Source organism: Cyprinodon variegatus, unplaced genomic scaffold (assembly GCF_000732505.1).
Source record: "Cyprinodon variegatus isolate N-32 unplaced genomic scaffold, C_variegatus-1.0 Scaffold1681, whole genome shotgun sequence".
NCBI lineage: Eukaryota > Metazoa > Chordata > Actinopteri > Cyprinodontiformes > Cyprinodontidae > Cyprinodon > Cyprinodon variegatus.
Window position 1 is genome coordinate 49265 of NW_015152134.1, and position 16661 is coordinate 65925.

General features: G+C 38.2%; 3 protein-coding genes across 5 annotated transcripts in view; 2 read left to right on the forward strand and 1 right to left on the reverse strand.

The window, feature by feature from the left end:
- The window catches only part of LOC107104295 (interferon-induced protein 44-like), a 6589-nt gene extending 1352 nt beyond the window's left edge, over positions 1-5237 (forward strand). The window contains exons 1-8 of one of the 2 annotated variants that reach the window (XM_015404275.1): positions 184-301; positions 1156-1649; positions 1844-1892; positions 2160-2355; positions 2549-2701; positions 2797-2968; positions 4193-4293; positions 4379-5237. In XM_015404275.1, the coding sequence (XP_015259761.1) occupies positions 1169-1649; positions 1844-1892; positions 2160-2355; positions 2549-2701; positions 2797-2968; positions 4193-4293; positions 4379-4639 (1413 nt within the window). In that variant the 5' untranslated portion in view covers positions 184-301; positions 1156-1168 and the 3' untranslated portion in view covers positions 4640-5237. Of the gene's footprint in view, positions 1-183; positions 302-1155; positions 1650-1843; positions 1893-2159; positions 2356-2548; positions 2702-2796; positions 2969-4192; positions 4294-4378 lie in introns of those variants that run through there. The other variant, XM_015404274.1, reaches the window with a different exon arrangement.
- An 851-nt stretch (positions 5238-6088) lies between these two features.
- Positions 6089-8987, forward strand: LOC107104296 (growth arrest and DNA damage-inducible protein GADD45 beta-like). The gene is made up of 4 exons (XM_015404276.1): positions 6089-6245; positions 6647-6748; positions 6882-7098; positions 7522-8987. The coding sequence occupies exons 1-4, from the start codon at positions 6208-6210 to the stop codon at positions 7624-7626; spliced, it is 462 nt and encodes a 153-aa protein (XP_015259762.1). The 5' UTR covers positions 6089-6207; the 3' UTR covers positions 7627-8987.
- Positions 8988-13373: 4386 nt separating this feature from the next.
- The window catches only part of gng7 (guanine nucleotide binding protein (G protein), gamma 7), a 9215-nt gene continuing 5927 nt past the window's right edge, over positions 13374-16661 (reverse strand). For both annotated transcript variants that reach the window (XM_015404279.1, XM_015404281.1), the window contains exons 3-4: positions 15543-15658; positions 13374-14082 (exon numbers count right to left, since the gene is read on the reverse strand). In XM_015404279.1, the coding sequence (XP_015259765.1) occupies positions 13957-14082; positions 15543-15629 (213 nt within the window). In that variant the 5' untranslated portion in view covers positions 15630-15658 and the 3' untranslated portion in view covers positions 13374-13956. The remainder of the gene's footprint in view (positions 14083-15542; positions 15659-16661) is intronic.

Genomic DNA, 16661 nt, shown 5'->3' on the forward strand with positions numbered 1-16661 from the left:
TTTGAGACTCTAGCTCAATGGTGAATGCATATTTTGCACAATAAAATGCTATGATTAGAGTTATCTTAACCAGAGGAATTCAGGAAACTATTTGATTTTTTAAAATAGCTTAAGTTGGTTTAATATCGAAGGCTAAAGTTTTGTTTGAGAGACTCACATAAAACTGTGCTTGTCTTAGCCCATATATGGCAAGTCTTGTCATATAAAAAGTGAAAGTGGAAAAATTATATTTTGCACTTGGATTGAGACACACCTCAAACTGCCAACAGATAGGAGATTTTGACCACAAGATCACCCACAGGTAAGTGTTTATCCAAATAATTCTTGAAAATACAATTTTCTTATAGAAAAACTGTACCATGGTTTTGGTAAAGAAAATGTTAAGACTTTTTGGGTGTTTCCAATTATGCAAGGAGCCAGTGCTTTTTCTCTTCTATATTCATATAAAATATTTGACTCTTATATATTATACAGATTACTTTTAGATCTTCATGTTTATATAGGAATTATGGCTGTTTAATCACCGTCCAACAAAACTATAGCACAGTGGGAACATTTTGAAGTTCTTGGCTACATGATGTCATTATTCAGTAAGTCAAACTGAAAGTAAAAACAACATCTACTGCTTCATCCAAGGGAACTTTCAAAGCTCTGTAGTTGATTTTTTAATTTTAAATACATTGGCTCACAAACAGATATATAAGTGTATAAGTGCAGTCATATATTCAAGGACAGAGAGACAGAAAGACAGACAGACAGACAGACAGACAGACAGAGGCTCACTTTTCCTATTCTAACTAATCTAGAACAAAAATCAATAGGTAAACCCATCAGTCTTATGGTAGAGATAAACATAATAGATGCAACTACAGCAACTGTAGCTGAACACTGTCCAATTTCAGCTGAATACAAATGCATACCACACATTTCAGATTTTGATAGGTTAACATTTTTTTCCCCCTGAAATTTGTTTGCAACTTAGCAAAAAGTGAAAAAGTTCAGAGAAGTATGAATAATTCATCAAGACATATATATTTGTTTTTATCTGGCAACTTTAATGGATGTAGAATTGTAAATCACATCTAAAATCACCCGATAAGCTGCAAGTGAGAACAAATGATTGAAAGTCTATTTTTATTATGTGTCTTTGTCCAGCCCATCCTCTATCATGCCTCCAGTCATATCCAGCCTGTCCAAACACCAGGAGAAACAGCTCATGTCTCTCTTCGGTCATGTCCGACTCCACCTTCTTTACAAAGCCACCATTCACGGTTTCACTGCTGCTGCCTTCCATGGCCACTGTGACAGACAGGGTCCAACTGTCATTGTGGCCTACAACGCTGCAGGGTTTGTCTTTGGGGCATACACATCCAAGGACTACACCCAGAGTGGCGCTGCTGTCATTGATGGAGAGGCTTTCCTTTACAGCATCAATGATGGGAGAAAAGAACCCCTGAGAGTTGGGGGTATCAGTGGGCAGCATGCTTTCACAGATGAAGGCTCTGGTCCAAATTATGGTGCCTTGGTTTTCTTGCATGAGGACAAGTCGGCCGTGCAGTCCAATCCAGGAAGTTGCTTCAACTTCAAACCAGAAGAGATGCATGGGACTGACTTAAAGCTGACAGAGTTTGAGGTGTATCGAGTTGAAGGTCTGTGAAAGAACCATAACCATTTTTAAAAAACAAGTGTCTCTAATAATACAACACATTGTTATTAACTTATATCTATTATTAAGTGTGTGAGTAGAAATAATAGTGTTTGTATACAATAAAGGTCAAGCTATCTTGGCATTATACATGGAGTCAAATCAGTGGTTTAATATGTTTATTTTCCGCAACTATAGGTCTAGATGTCCTGGAGAAGCCTTGGAGAAATATCCAGTGGACAGCTGAGTATGTGCGGTTCCAAGACCGCTTTTTACATACAGATCCCATTCTGTGGTTTTCCAATGTTCTGAGGTCCTTGAGTAAAGAGAAAAACACAATAGCAGCTGAGTTAAAAACAGATCAATTGTCACAGGGAAGAGAAAATAACTTTGGAGTACTCCAAAAGTTGTTTTAGTTTTTACACTGTTTCACTGAGTGGTAGCCAGTAGCTGCCAGTGAAGTCAGGAGTAGCTTTTTTAAATCCCCGATAAGATATATTTTTATGATGTGTAGGAAAAAGCAACAACTGATGAAAAGCATCCAGAACTATCAGCCTGAAATCCAAACGGTGAATCAAGCCTGTGTGTTGCTGGTGGGCCCTGTTGGGGCCGGCAAATCAAGCTTTTTCAACTCCATCAACTCGGCATTTCGAGGCAACATGACGTGCCAGGCCATCACTGGTACAGCAGGAACTAGTGTGACCACGCAGGTACTAGATGCTCACTATTAGATTGTCCTCTGAGCTTCAAAAAAAAAAAAAAGAAATGTGCAGCATTATCAGTTAAATATAAATGCGTTGCACCACTTGCAACTTAACAAAGATGGTTGATAAATCATTTATTTTTATCCGGATTCCAATATCCATCATGCAACCTATTATTGTACTCTTCTTCCCTTTGTAGTATCGTGCCTACACTATTAAGGCAGGAAGACGTGGAGGAAATCTTCCACTGGTCCTCTGTGACACAATGGGCCTGGAGGAAAACCCTGAGTCTGGTTTGAACATTGATGATGTAGTCAGCATCTTCAAGGGACACATGGTGGATCGCTACCAGGTCTTTAAATACATGCGTGCTTTGGTGTGACAATACGCTTGACTCTTATAATTTACTGCAATAATTTAAGTTATTTATTTGTTTGTTCACTATAGTTTAGTACCAGTTCATCAATCCTAGAGGATTCTCCAGGCTACAAGAAACACGTGAATCTGAGTGACAGGATTCATTGTTTGGCCTATGTGATCGATAGCTGCAAGGTGGCTCTTCTCAGCCAGAAAATGGTGGACAAGTTCTCTGCTATCCGGAAAAAAGCCAACCAGCTTGGTATGTGGGAATTTTCTATGGATACAAAAGATAACTGTGTGTCATGAGCTCAGAATGTAGGACTCATAATTTGAGGTGAGAAAGACAGTGGGAAAGTTCAAAGCATTTATTAAAGACAAACAGACGCATGGAGCTGTGGATCTTTGGATCATTGGCACTCTGGTTTGGGAGAAACACAGGTAAGTGACCATTGTAATCTGACAGAAGAGGATTATCCATGAGGGTCACTTAACTGGTTTAACAGTTCAGTACAACTTCTCGGAGTGAGTTCAGAACAGGATGGCTCTGAGATCCAGGAGTCCGTAGCCCGTCAGGGGTTCTGATCAGAACAGGAACAGGTAGATCCAGGGTTCCAGGAATCCACAGAGAGTTCTGGCAGATTCAGGGTTCCAAGAGATAGGCTCAGTAGTTGAGAGGCAGAACAAGACATGAGTTCAAGAAAACTATGGAATTTTAAACTACCGTAGCTCCATCCACTGAGCCAAAACAGGATCAGGGCAGGATCAGTGGATAAGAGACAGGACATGATCAGGAAACACTAAGACATTAAAACATTAAAAACCCTCTTACACCACTGGCCTCCGAGAATGAGAGCATGAACTATGGAAATCAGCCATTATCTCCAACTCAAACTAACAAACAATGATCTGACCCCTATAGCTGGGCTGAGCGGTCTATAAAGCAGCAGGAACAGGTGGAAAAGATGAAGGACAATTAGTAATCAGGCAGAGTTAGGCAGGTGAGAGAAATGAGCAATTAGGTCAGCTATCAGGGCAGTGATCATGGTATTGCATTATATAATTTTTTTGATGTTTTACAGCACTAGTTGCTTGTTTTTTGGACAGTAGGCTGACAGGAAATGGGTTATGAGAGAGGGTGAGAGACAGGTGGCAAATGACCACAGGTCGAATTCCAACCGGGGTCGTCAGAGTCGAGGACTAAGGCCTCCGTACATGGGTCGCGCATGCTAACCACTGTGCCACCAGGTGTACTCATACAGTACCTTTTGAACCTTGGCACACATTTTCATGTTAGAACTGCAAATGTCAGTTTATTTTAATTAGATGCCATGTGAATGACAACACGTCTGTCTGTGAAGTGCAGACATGTAAAGTAAAGATATGACTGGAAAAGATATTGAAAATAAACTTTTTTTAAAGTTTAACTTACACATAGGTTGAATACATGTACTGATTACAATCTCTTGATTTTGTTTTCTGAAAGGCATCCCCCAGGTTTTGTTGATGACCAAAGTGGATGAAGCCTGTCCGCTTGTGGCAAAAGACATAAGCAATGTGTATCACAGCGTTTACATCCAGAAGAAGGTTGACACCTTGAACAGAAATTCACGACTACAATGAAGCTTCTTGCAATTTCAATTAATCTATAAATGTTGTCTCAACTTTTCAGGCCCGGCAGTTAAGTGAGTCCTTGGGTATCCCCTTGTCCTATGTTATGCCAGTGAAAAACTACAGCGAAGAGCTGGAACTGGATCAGAACACCGACATACTGCTGTTTATGGCCTTGGAGCAAATGCTTAACTATGCAGACAGCTATTTTGAAAACCAGATCGTAGAAGATCGGCCTGAAAACAGCAGGCCAGAGCTCTACAGATCCAGTGATCATCCTCGCCAATTTTTGACAGAACGTGATGATCCTAAAATTGTATAAAAAGTATTGGTATTTCTAAGAGTTACAGTATTGTGCAAATGTTAGGATCACTCATGCTCTAATTGACGCTGGAGGTTTCTCCTGGACACGATAAAGGGTATTGCTGCAAAGGCAATCTAACTTGGCTGACTTTGAATACTTTAATCAGTTTGTATTGTGATCTGAGTTTTTTAGTATGATTAGATTATATAAAATTAATATGTTCACACTTTTTTGGTCTAATAATTTGTGTAATATAAAAAGAAATATACTAATCAAACTTAAATTCTCTATTTAAATGTACTAAAGACAAAATGTCTTCCATTGCAGCAACGTGATAAGACATACAGAAGCATTATGAAACACTTGCATAATACTGTATCATAATGAAATAATCCATCAGGTTTCTTTAAAGCTGTCCTTCGAGAACATCCCAACCCCCAAAACATACTAGCACACCTGGTTGATTTCTATTAGATTTTTTCTTAAACACAAAGTTTTGCATTACATTTATTTCAAGTATCAGGGAATGCTCTAACCATCCCTTTAATTAAATGCTTATTAATTGTTCATCAACCTGCAAGAATATTACAGAGCTTTGGATTTTCTGTCTTTAAAATGTCAGTTGCATTAAGATTTAACTGAACTTATCTTAAAAAATAAGTTTGATTTGTTTTTTTGTTTTTTTACTTCTTTTGCTTTTCAAATAAAACTGTTGAAGTACAATGATTAATTCTTTTGGCAAAAATGTTTGGATTAATGATGCTATGTCTTTCCTACATTGTGCTATTTTTAAAAAGGAGATGATTGTTTTTTCTTTGGTTATTATTATCAAATCACACATATGCCCTCTTTTATGATTGACTACCAAGTAATATTCTTATCAGCTATAATAAAGTTCATGATTCTTTCATTTTAACATTACGGAAATCAATCTATCTAATGAATTTTTACGTGGTTAAAAGTGAACTGTTTAGAATGATTCGAAACTAACAATAACAATTTGAGCAAATAAAAAAAAAAACAAATCTTACTGAAATATTTTATATAAAAGAAAACTGCTGCTGCTTAGAAATGGATTGGGAGTTTCTCTTGGTCAACCAGCAGGTGTCAGCCACACTTCCATAAGAAATTCTGTTATAGAAGATATTAAAGTTATTAGAAGATTTTAAAGTGTTCAGCTGGACATAAAAAAAAAAAAAGAAATATGGATTTTTCTACTTATTATTACCTCGGGTTGTGATCACATGCATTTGTGCGCTGTGCCAAATCCGGACCCTGTCAGGGTGACACAGCAAACTGATTTTTATTTTCCATAATCAATAAGTCACTTAAACAGCAAAAAATAAAACAGCAGTCCGCATGACAGAACAAAGACGTGGGTTTTCAACTGAGCCAATAGCAGAAGTGGAGTAGTTTCGGTGCCGCCCTCCTCTGATCCCTCCTATAAGATGCGTTTCGCAACCTTGCCAACCACAAACGCTGCGTCGCAAACGCGTCTGGAGAGATCTAACAACTCTTGGGACTTAAAACCACCAGACTGTTGTCACGCTTTGAAGAAGCTGGGATTATATTTCTGATCTGCAAATATGGTTCCTGAGGAAAGTGTCGCCTCCTTCGAGAACAGGTCAGATTCTTGGTTTTGGAAACAAACTGTCTGTGCCTTCTGCAGGGACGTCCTGTTCTGGACAGGAATGTCTTACGTCCTTTGACCCTGTAGTTACCTGAGACTCTGCTGCAAGACAGAGCTGCAGATTCCGTGAAAATGAAAGCATAAGCATGAGTGCTGCAATGAAGTACATATATTTCACTTTATTATTGCAGACATTATACTCATGCATGCTGCACAAATGTTTTACTGCACAGCATGCACGATAAAATGAATCATATGTTGTAATTGTACTATCCGTTTATGTCCTCTCAGTGCTTTAACTTTTTCATAAGTTTTCTCTAAGCATTTTAATGGCTACATTTTTAATTTGGTTTCCTTCTGTGTTTAAAAGACTGGTTCTCTCTCTTAATCTTCAGGATGCAGTCTGCAAGCTTGGCACTGGAGGAGTTGCTTTTAACTGCCCAGAAACAGCACTGCCTCACCGTTGGCATCTATGAATCAGCAAAGCTGCTCAATGCGTGAGTAGAAACCATTAATTATGGCTTATCAGATGGATCTGCTCCTCTCACATTCCAGAGGGTGACAAAGCTTCAAACATGCAAGTGTTGTTTTTGTGTCTTTCCCCCCTAAAATTTCTCTTTGTTGTTCTAGAGATCCAGACAGTGTGGTCCTGTGCGTCCTAGCAGCTGACGATGAAGAGGACGTGGCACTGCAGATCCACTTCACGTTGCTGCAGTCTTTTTGCTGTGACAGTGGCATCAATATCCTGCGGGTCTCTGGGGTTCAAAGACTGTGGCAGCTTCTGGGAGGCGTGGATGCGAACCAAAACCAAGAGGAGAGCGGAGACCTGCACTGCATGCTGGTCACGGTGGGTTTATTACAACAAATTATGGGCTGTACAAGGTTCTCAAAGTTTGCCCTGCATTTTAAAATTACTCCACCTTTATAATTCAATTCAATTTAAAAGAACATATGCTGAAGAATTAGCATGAAGCCCCCCAATTGACTTTTACAGTTGAAGGAATGTTCCCTTTTTTTGATTTGATACTGTTTTGTTTTACATCCATTCAGTTTAATCAATTCATTTTAAATATTGTTGGGCAGTTTAATGGGTATATTTTCACACAACCTACCTCCCACGAGAATCTAATGCCAGCATGTGCTTTCGACAAAAATTCACTATCTTTTCACAGTGTTTTTCTCCTCTGTGAATATTTCTTACTGTCTGCAGACCAGATCTGTCTTTAATATATGACCATGTTTGAAAATCTTTTTCGTTCTTTTCATGCAGAATCTTCAAGTAGATCACTACAGACTGCAAGAAGTTGGGATGTACTGCCAAGAGAGCCGACGCCTCGACCAGTGGGTTCCTGAGCTGGTTCTGCAGGAACGTTGAAGGGTCTTTCCTGAGGAAACCTGGAGTTTCTGGATTAAACTCCTAAAAGGAACAAAGGATATTGATGCTTGTAAAGCAATAGGCTTGAGTGGACTTGCTCTCAGTGAGAAAACTGATAGTAGCAGGGACCTAAAAGGTTCTCCGGGTCGCTCTAAAACAGTTGGACATTTCTGCAGAAGATATAAAAACAGAGGAGTGGATTAAATTATCATCTCTAAACAGAAACTCTCTTATTTACCTATTTGGGCTTCTGTTTGGACAGTCTCAGTGCTCAAGGACTAGTTTATTGACTGTAACTTTTCCACACCCAGTACATACCTGGAAGATTTGTATGTTTACTATCTGGACTGACATGTTGTAATAGTGAAAGCTACTGTATAGCCAACATTCCTGAGTGTTCAGAGTAGGGAGAGTCTCCAGATAGAAGGGTTGAGTATGAAAGTGTGGTATGCATACACAATGTCTTTAGAAAAGGCTGGGTGTGCGTTTTTTGCTGAGCAGCTGAACCTGTGGAAGAGTGATCGCTATGGAAACTGAAACTGTACTGAAAGAAGACAGAGGATTTGGCCGGCTTTGCAGAACCAACAAACTGAAAAAAAACAAGGTCTCCAGACCTGATGCTTTGGGTCTGAATTCAAATCTCAGGAGGATACAGATAATCTGTATTTCTGATAAAGACTGTAACATGATGTGCCTTTTCTAATGTTGCCTATTTTCTAAAAAGATGAAATGTTCTGTTAATTTATTATTTGTATCATTTGTTCGGGTGTATTTTTGTGCAATAAGTCAATAAATTATTGGAATCATCAAGAGTACCTCTACTCAGATTTCAAAAGGAAAGTCAAGTGTGCATCATGGAACTGGCTGAGTTGTGTTTACACTGGCATTGAAGTAATGGAAAAAATGCACGCACAGTTGGGTCAAAGTCTTTGTTGACAACCTTTTCTTTTGTGTGAACGTAAGTCAGACAGAATGACACCAGGGTGGAGACTGAAACTACGTTGAAAGAAACAGGCAAAGCCAGCTGATGCAGACTTACTGTCCCTACAGGAAATTGTAAAAGCCTCCTGTCAAACCCTCAGTTTTCTCTCATTATTCTTGTTTTGTTACATATTTTTAACCTTCCTGCAATTCAATGCTGCATGCATGGAAGCACGGAAAACTGTCACTACAGTAAATGCCCTCTGCTCTACTCCCTGCCTTTTTCTTCACCCTCACATGTCTGCCCAACGCTCGGCCAGAAGGGGAACACCCAGGCACATGTAACAGACATTTGTTTACACTCTGCTACTGAGACACATAACAGGTGATGGGCTGAGTTCCAAATGGCTGTGATTCACCCACACCCCAAACCTCATTCCCCACAAATCAGACTGATCAGGAGGAAGCATGATTTAAAATTTAAAAGAAGCTTTCATTGTTGAACCACAGATTTGAAAAGCTTAGATGAGACCTAGAAGCCTATGTAAAGATCTAGTGGAAGCTTTTTCCTTGCTAAATTTGGCACATTAAAATTTCATCTCTGCTCTGCACACAGTGTACTTGTTAATCTGGTGGATTTTTGTCTTCAAGTGGTTTATTAATTTATGCAGTCTGCAGGAAAAAAAAAAAAACTATTCTGCTTAGACACATGCACAAAAATAAAACTTGATGGGCTGGATGCATGTGTAATCAGCAGCTGTTAACACACGAGTCAAGCAACAGGTTGTGTAATCATATCTTTTTTAATGTTATCTACTTCTCAATATTTTTTAACAGCAATATCCACAAAATATTAACAGTGTGCAAGAAAACATGAGTTATGGCACATTAGAGAACAGTTACAAAAAATATATATATTTTTTTCATAATCAAGGCAAAAGGATACATATACTGTATGCATACACTGGAGATCAGAACGCAAAAAAATGAGTCTCAGATGGCACGCCGAGCCCACTGAGTGATGTTTGATATGACAGTTGACCAGTGAAGAGCCTAAAACTCTCCTCAATGGGACCAAAAATGAATTTTGTCGAGCTCACTTAGTGAATTCACAGTGAGCCATATGCTTCACTTCAGGACTGTTTGTTCTGTTGATCCATGACCAGCAATAACACAATATACGCCACTATAAGGCAAAGTAACAACTAATCAATCAGACAAACTGTCGGCAAAATCAGCAATTCAGCCTGACTGTCTTTGATTGTAGCCCAGGAAGAGATGGAATGACTGAGAAAAAGTGTATAAAAACAAAAAGGTCAGACATTTTTAGGGCAACAGTGTGTGCGCTGACATGATATGCATGCACATTTTACATTTGAGTATACTTCTCTAGCTTTAACCCTCCTCAATACCGGTTTACAAAATGAAATATAAGAAATATGAATAAATTGTTACAAATTGTTTTTTGTCGTTTCATTAATCGAACCAGAATATGAGTTCTTTTCACATGTCTGTAATTGCTGATCTTTTGCCACAAGTTTCTCCATCTTCCTTTCATTAAACAGTATTTAAGTTGAGCATTAACATTGATTTAAGGATTTGAAACAATAACTGAAAAGTTTTATAAGCATATTTAGCATATTTAAAAATATAGAACCAAACATTTATTCCTACAGCTATGTCCGTTATCCGTTTGTCACAATTAGTTTAGGCATGTTAGATTTCAGAACAAAAACAAAGGTGTAAACCTGTAACAGAAAAATCATCCCACTAGCCCTTCTAAAGCTCGTACATTTCTAGAGCAGAAAAGTTGAGAGCAATATAAAGCATTTTATTTAAGAAAACAAAAATGGGAGATTTTGTTATAGTTGTATTCAAACTAAGATAACCAGCTGATGGGCCAATGCTCAGGTTTAAGAGATATTTCATTAACATGTTCAAAAGAACCTTGACTTACTCTTTCATAAACCCAAAGAAGCAAAATTATCAATGTTACAGCTCTTTAATAGTTCTATCAAACTTTATTGACTTATATTCAATTTTGAAATGTAGTTTTCAAAAGGAAAAAAATAGCCTAAGTTTATCAATTGAAGCTGTTAGCAATGCAAACTTGTTTTCTTTTTTTTTTACACATGTGCTCCACTTATCCTAAAGTTAGCACACTTTCATAAATAAGTGGATGTTAATTCTGCATATTTTTTTTTCCGTCTTAAAAGTAGAGGCTCACTCTTAGACCAGTTTACGTAGGAAAACCGGAAGGATTTGCTCTGGTTGTGGTGCAAACTGATGTGAGCAATACAGGCAGGTAATGTTTTTTAAATGCTAATTGAACATGTTCACTAATTGAGGTCAGTTTTTCGCCTCTGGTTTATCGCAATAAAAACCGTCTGAATTGTAGTAATAATAGTTAGCCCCACCCACTTTCATTGTTTGCAGTTAGCTAGGGATATTGTCTCTTTTTAGCTGTCACATCCTTCATAACAGGTTAAATTAGGCAGTAATGGTTTAAATTTCCTGAAGCCTTTTTATATAACTAAATTAGGATACTGTATATATTACAGGCTAGTCCAGCCCTATAGTGTATTTTGCTTCTTTCTATAGCAGAAAATATTTCATATAGCAGACAGCAACCCTAGCTGCAACAGTAAAATATTAAGACATTGAACTTGAAAGTCTCAGAGTATTTACAACTGGAAAACCCTGAAACCTGATTGTACTGAGAGTACAAACATTATACTATATAATGCTATGATTATAGTATAACACAGTTGCCACAGCACATGACTTCTCCCCTTGTCACACTAACCCTGACCTAGAACTGAAGGACCACAGGTTTGCAACACCATCATGCTAAATGAAACTCAGCAGAACTGGAGACATTGTGCGCTCATAGTCTTAGCATTTTCCCTAGAAATGCAAAAGAGAAAAAAAAACACCAAGAGAACCCCTCCTCACATGAACACACACGCTATCCTTCATACACTGTCACCCTGAGGTTGTATTTTTAGTGTTCAATATCAGAATTTAGCATTGCTGATTAAAATCTCCTACACAGTCTGGCTTCTGTAAGCAAAGCCCACTTTTATACACTTCTAGGTGTATCATTGATATGAGTACAATACATGCATGAGGAACCATAGGATAGAGGAATCTCTCTCAGTCTTCAAACGTCAGCAGCACAACAGGCCAATCTACTGTTACAGTGTAACTGACCTGAGCATCATGATCTGTAGCCCAACTCTCAAAAAATATAATATTGTGCAAATCAACTTTCCTATTTTTGTAGTTTAGCAAAAATGAATCTTCAGTCTTTTTTGTATTCGTGCTTTTAGTATCAACCCTCTCAGCATAAAAAGGACCAGAAAAGGAAATTGTATATCTATAAAATATGTGTTTCTTGTTGCCCCAAAAATGTCCTGTTTAAGAGAAAAGGAAGGCTAAGGAGGTTAGTTGTTTCCCACTGAAATGAGGTCTGATGTTGATTGATCCTTTTTAAAGACTCAATCTGTAGCACTCCATAATTGTGTTAGATTTCTTTGATCTAACCTTGACTTCTGTTATTTTGTTTTTAGCTATGGCTAAAACCAACCTCCACAGTCGCAAGCCTTTAAAAACTGAAAGAAAAATAAAAAGAGACATGATGTTGACTGACAAAAGGAAAGAAGCAGTGTTAAAAAATTTAACATCCACAGATGGGGGAAATTCTGTGTTTAGATTTTTGTATCTTACAAACACTGTACAGGGTAGTAATACTCAACTGATCAGCTTTCATGGACTCCATAGAAAGAAGGTAACATAAAAAATAAAACTGCAAAACAGCTACTCTTCAACTTATCACTTCTGCACGTCTAAAAGAAAGTTTTTACACTAAGTTTGTTTCCCTTAATGCCATTTTCTTTCTTTTTCATTTTCAGTTTTTACAATCATGTTTGGTTTTTAGATTGGAGCAGTGTTGTGGAGGAGCAGAGGACACAGAAAGGGGGAAACCAAGATTAATCCCGTCTGTCGCAAAATTGCATTAAATAAAAATCCTTTGCTGTTTTGACTGGATTTGAAGCTACGGATGCAATATTTTTCTATTCAGATACATCTCTATCTTGTTAAATCATTCTCTAAATGTATGAATAAGCTCAAGGAAAAAACAAAACAATCAATAAGAGCTGAAAATCTTCTATATAAAAGTAAAAATTATTTTTCTTTAGGTGCAGATTGATTCTCCAGTGTTGTCAGTCTGTGGCCTTGCTCCAACTTAAATTAAAGCACAAGAAGGTTTGATATACAATAGAGACTTTAAGATCCCATACGGTTAGACCCCTGATTTAAATCTGGTCAGCCAAGGGTACCGCCTTGTATCCGTCAAAGTAAAAGAATAAAAAAAAATGTACAGTATCGTCTTAAACGTTAAGGAATGCTTTAACAAAATACCTAAACAAACACTGAGTTCACAAACAAGTACTTCTTGATAAAAAAAAAAAAAAAAGTAGTAAACGTCCATGGTTAATAGCTTGAGTTCTTTGTAGAGCTGTTCACTGCGTTCCTCTGGTTGGTGCAGATCTGAAGTCCGCTAAGACATCAATGTTGACCAACAGCAGCTATCACAAGCCAGCAGTGGAACCAGCGACAGCAAATCAGCATCTAGAGACAGGTTTTTGTACAGGTTGGCACAGCTAGAGGCTTGGCCAAAATAGGCTGGAGGCAGCCACACAGAGGCTGCAGGCGGAGAAGAGGTCTGTTGATACGGATTCAAGAGGGGAACATGCTGTGGTCTGACCAAATCAAAGACTCTAGCTAAAGACAAAGCTCTCGGATTGTCTTTTTTTTCTTTCTTTTTTTAAGTTTCCGCAGAAAAATAAGCATTTATTGGGCTTTTCAATGCGACACTGTGTCGTGTTTGGCACGGTTGGCTTTGCGCCTACCACTCATTTGTGTTTCCCACATGCTTCTTCCCACTGCCTGCCTGTGTAGCAGCTGCCCATCGTTTACCCAACACCTCGCTTCATGACCAGTGATGGAAAAGAAACAGCTTTTTACTGACTGTTAAGGTCAAAAATCCTTTTTTATGATAAACAGTTCTTAATTCACCAGCATATGGGGATAATACCAAAGCACCTTGGACCATACTCTGTATCTAACTGATATCACACTGTAAGGGGCAAGATACCTGCCCCCTACTGGTGGTTCTGGGTTGTGGCACTGTTTCAAAGTTGCTAAATTTATAGTGATTGAATTTGTAGCCCTAAAATGTCAGATAGGGTTTCTTGATATCTGAGAGAGTGTAGGGACTGATTTTTATTGTAAATGCTAACTTTCATGTGTAAGCCTATGTTAATAGGTGCATCTGTTTTATGTATGTGTGTATGTATTCGTGTTTGTCTGTATGTCTTTGAGAGCTAAAAAGCAGCTATGGAGCTATAGGATGATGCAAGGTTTCTTGTCCTTGAAAGGGTTTTCAGAGGTGGGCACGCCAACCAGCAGTGGGTCGCTACGAGCGTGTTGCTCACAGTAACTCATCAGGTCCGCTGCTGCTTTAGACACCTGGGAGGATGAAAAAAGGAATCAGGTGTTCATAAAAAGAGAGCAAGAAAGATATCCTATGATTTTAGTGTGAAGAAAATTATATAGTGATGCAGTACAAACCATTAAGGAAAGAAGGGAGAATTTATTCAATCAAACTTTAAGATTGTTAGATGGTCACTTCCTTATTGACTGTGTTGATTTGTTTGTTTTCATCTTTTAAGATGTTATTTGGAGACTTGAATAATTTCAGTTTTTCACAAGGGGGTTAAAATACGGAGCAAAATGATACACACTGCTGGTTAGGGTGGAAACTGAAATGTATGGACCATAAATAATAACCTGCTACGTTCAGAGCGCACGTGATAGAAGCAGCAAAAAAGCACCTGCTGCTTCATTGTTGATACTTTTACACAATAAGGTCAGACGGGCCTCAAAAGCATCTTTGATGGTCCTAAAGCGCATCCAGTAAAGTGAGCACAGATGCGTCCGATGCTTCCGCTGCTCCTGTGTTCAATGGCAGAGAGTGGCTCTGCTATATTTGCTGTGATACGTTGGCAAAAAGTTGTTTTAATATGTTTATGAGTCAGAATGTCAACCTCAAAGAAATCATCTATGCAGTCAGTTCATCAAGATTACGATCCTGCCTTAAAATATTATTTCTCTGTCAGACCAGCTCTGAACCCCAGTACAATGGCGGTGCGCTGTCACTGAAAATCCCCTTCAACAGCAGCCTCTGGCCCTGTCGCCTCATGGGGGATTTCTGCTACTGTTCGCGGCGGCTGGAACGGAATGTCAGCGCACTAGAATAATAAAAGCAAACAAATTTTGCAGGCAGGTTTTGACATTTTAGGTTAGTTTACGAATTAATAAACTGTTTCAGCGGAGTGATCATAGTATTTTGCATCAGCAGTGCTGTATCTGTCTCCCAGCCAGCTCCCAGATCAGCTTCTCTGATTGGGTGATGTGGTGCGTCAAGCAGCACAAGTTACATTTTTCCAGCTCCTGCTGCTCTAGATGCGCTGCAGGACCTTTTGATGTGCCTTGAGGCACGTCAACCATTGACTTTGCATGTAAACCAGCTGCTTCTGCTGATTCAGTAGTGTGTTCTGAACGTCGTATCAGAGTTGACATTGGTTAGTCTAATTAAAGTTATAATCCATCAATGATATTATTATGCAGCACTGGAAAAGAAGAACAGCTTGAATGGAACCTATAATTGGAGATACAAACTGGCCTTATCGGCATCAAAATGAAAAGAAAACATGTACCTGTATAATTTATTTACACATTTTAGTCAAATTTATAATTTTGTGGAACAACTAGGTTTGTTTTATTGTTATTTTATATTTATTATAAGTGGGGGGAAAAAAACAACCGAGCTGCATTATTACGACATAGTTGGAAGAGAGATGCATTCAAAACAGAAATCAGAGAGTTGAAATATGCAAACAAAGAAAGCGAATGAACAACTAGTTTACCTTAATGCGTTCAAACCCTGCCTCAATCCTCAGCTGCTCCACCAGTTTCCTGGCCTGGGCGATATTATTAGAAGTGGACATATTCATCCATCAGAAGACACCAACAAAGGAGAAAACTGCAAGAAGACAAAGAGATGCAAAAATGCTTTTAAAAGGAAAACTCTCGTCCTGCTGTGGCTTACATTTCTTAGAGAGGCTCATAAAAGAATATCGACAGGATGAAAGCAACAAGGTTCAAGCTTAGCATAAAATATGCAAGGCATTTTATGCAATCTCACAAGGGGGGCCTGGTCGGGGCTTTTTCATCAGGGTACAGAAAAAAAAGTTTAAAAGCTGGAAAGTGGTTCAATCATTTGATACATTTAGGGAACATCAAAACCAACAAACCTTTTTCCATTTGATGAAGGGAAATGTCCATACCATATAGTTAATTTAAAAGTTTACGTTGTTTCAACTGAACATTCTGTCTGAAACTGTTAGTTAGTAAACCCTTATCATGGGGAAGAAAAAATAATCTGAAATACATATTCTGGTAAACGAATTTACTTTAAATTAAGTCAGTTTGTATGACCACATTATGTAACTTATGTTTGTGGTGAATGGCACCTCAATGGCTGACCTGATGATAGGTGTGACCAGCGATGTGACACCATCAGCATGCTGATGATGATGCTGTTACAAAAAAATTATGTGCTCGGCTCTATATTTGATTAATATAGTAATCTGGTTTACTGCCTGCAGAATGTGTGTCTATTGGAAGGAAACGTTAATTATGAGATGCTTACATTTCTTTTAATACTAAATTTTGTTTGAATACTTTTACTTCATCTACTTAGCTTTAAACTCACAAAAACCTCATTGTTTTTTTAATCAGTGTTTTATAAGCATCAAACAAAGACATCCAACACCTTACATTGTCCTCTTGCTTTTTTTTAGGTAAGGTTTTTGACTTTTGAGTTATTGCACCTCTCTTATTATCCATCTAAGACACAATGTTGGTTTTAGGGTGGATAATGGAGGGAATGATGTGGGGTACAAGGAGGGAAGAATTGATGTATTGAAAGATGGTAGATGGAAATGAAAATTGGAAATATTTAAGAAATACGGAAGCAATATAAA

Coding starts and splice junctions, on each gene's coding strand:
- LOC107104296 (XM_015404276.1), top strand. CDS start 6,208: ATGGTTCCTGAGGAAAGTGTCGCCTCCTTCGAGAACAG. Junction 6,246..6,646: donor GTCGCCTCCTTCGAGAACAG/GTCAGATTCTTG, acceptor CTTAATCTTCAG/GATGCAGTCTGCAAGCTTGG. Junction 7,099..7,521: donor TGCACTGCATGCTGGTCACG/GTGGGTTTATTA, acceptor CTTTTCATGCAG/AATCTTCAAGTAGATCACTA.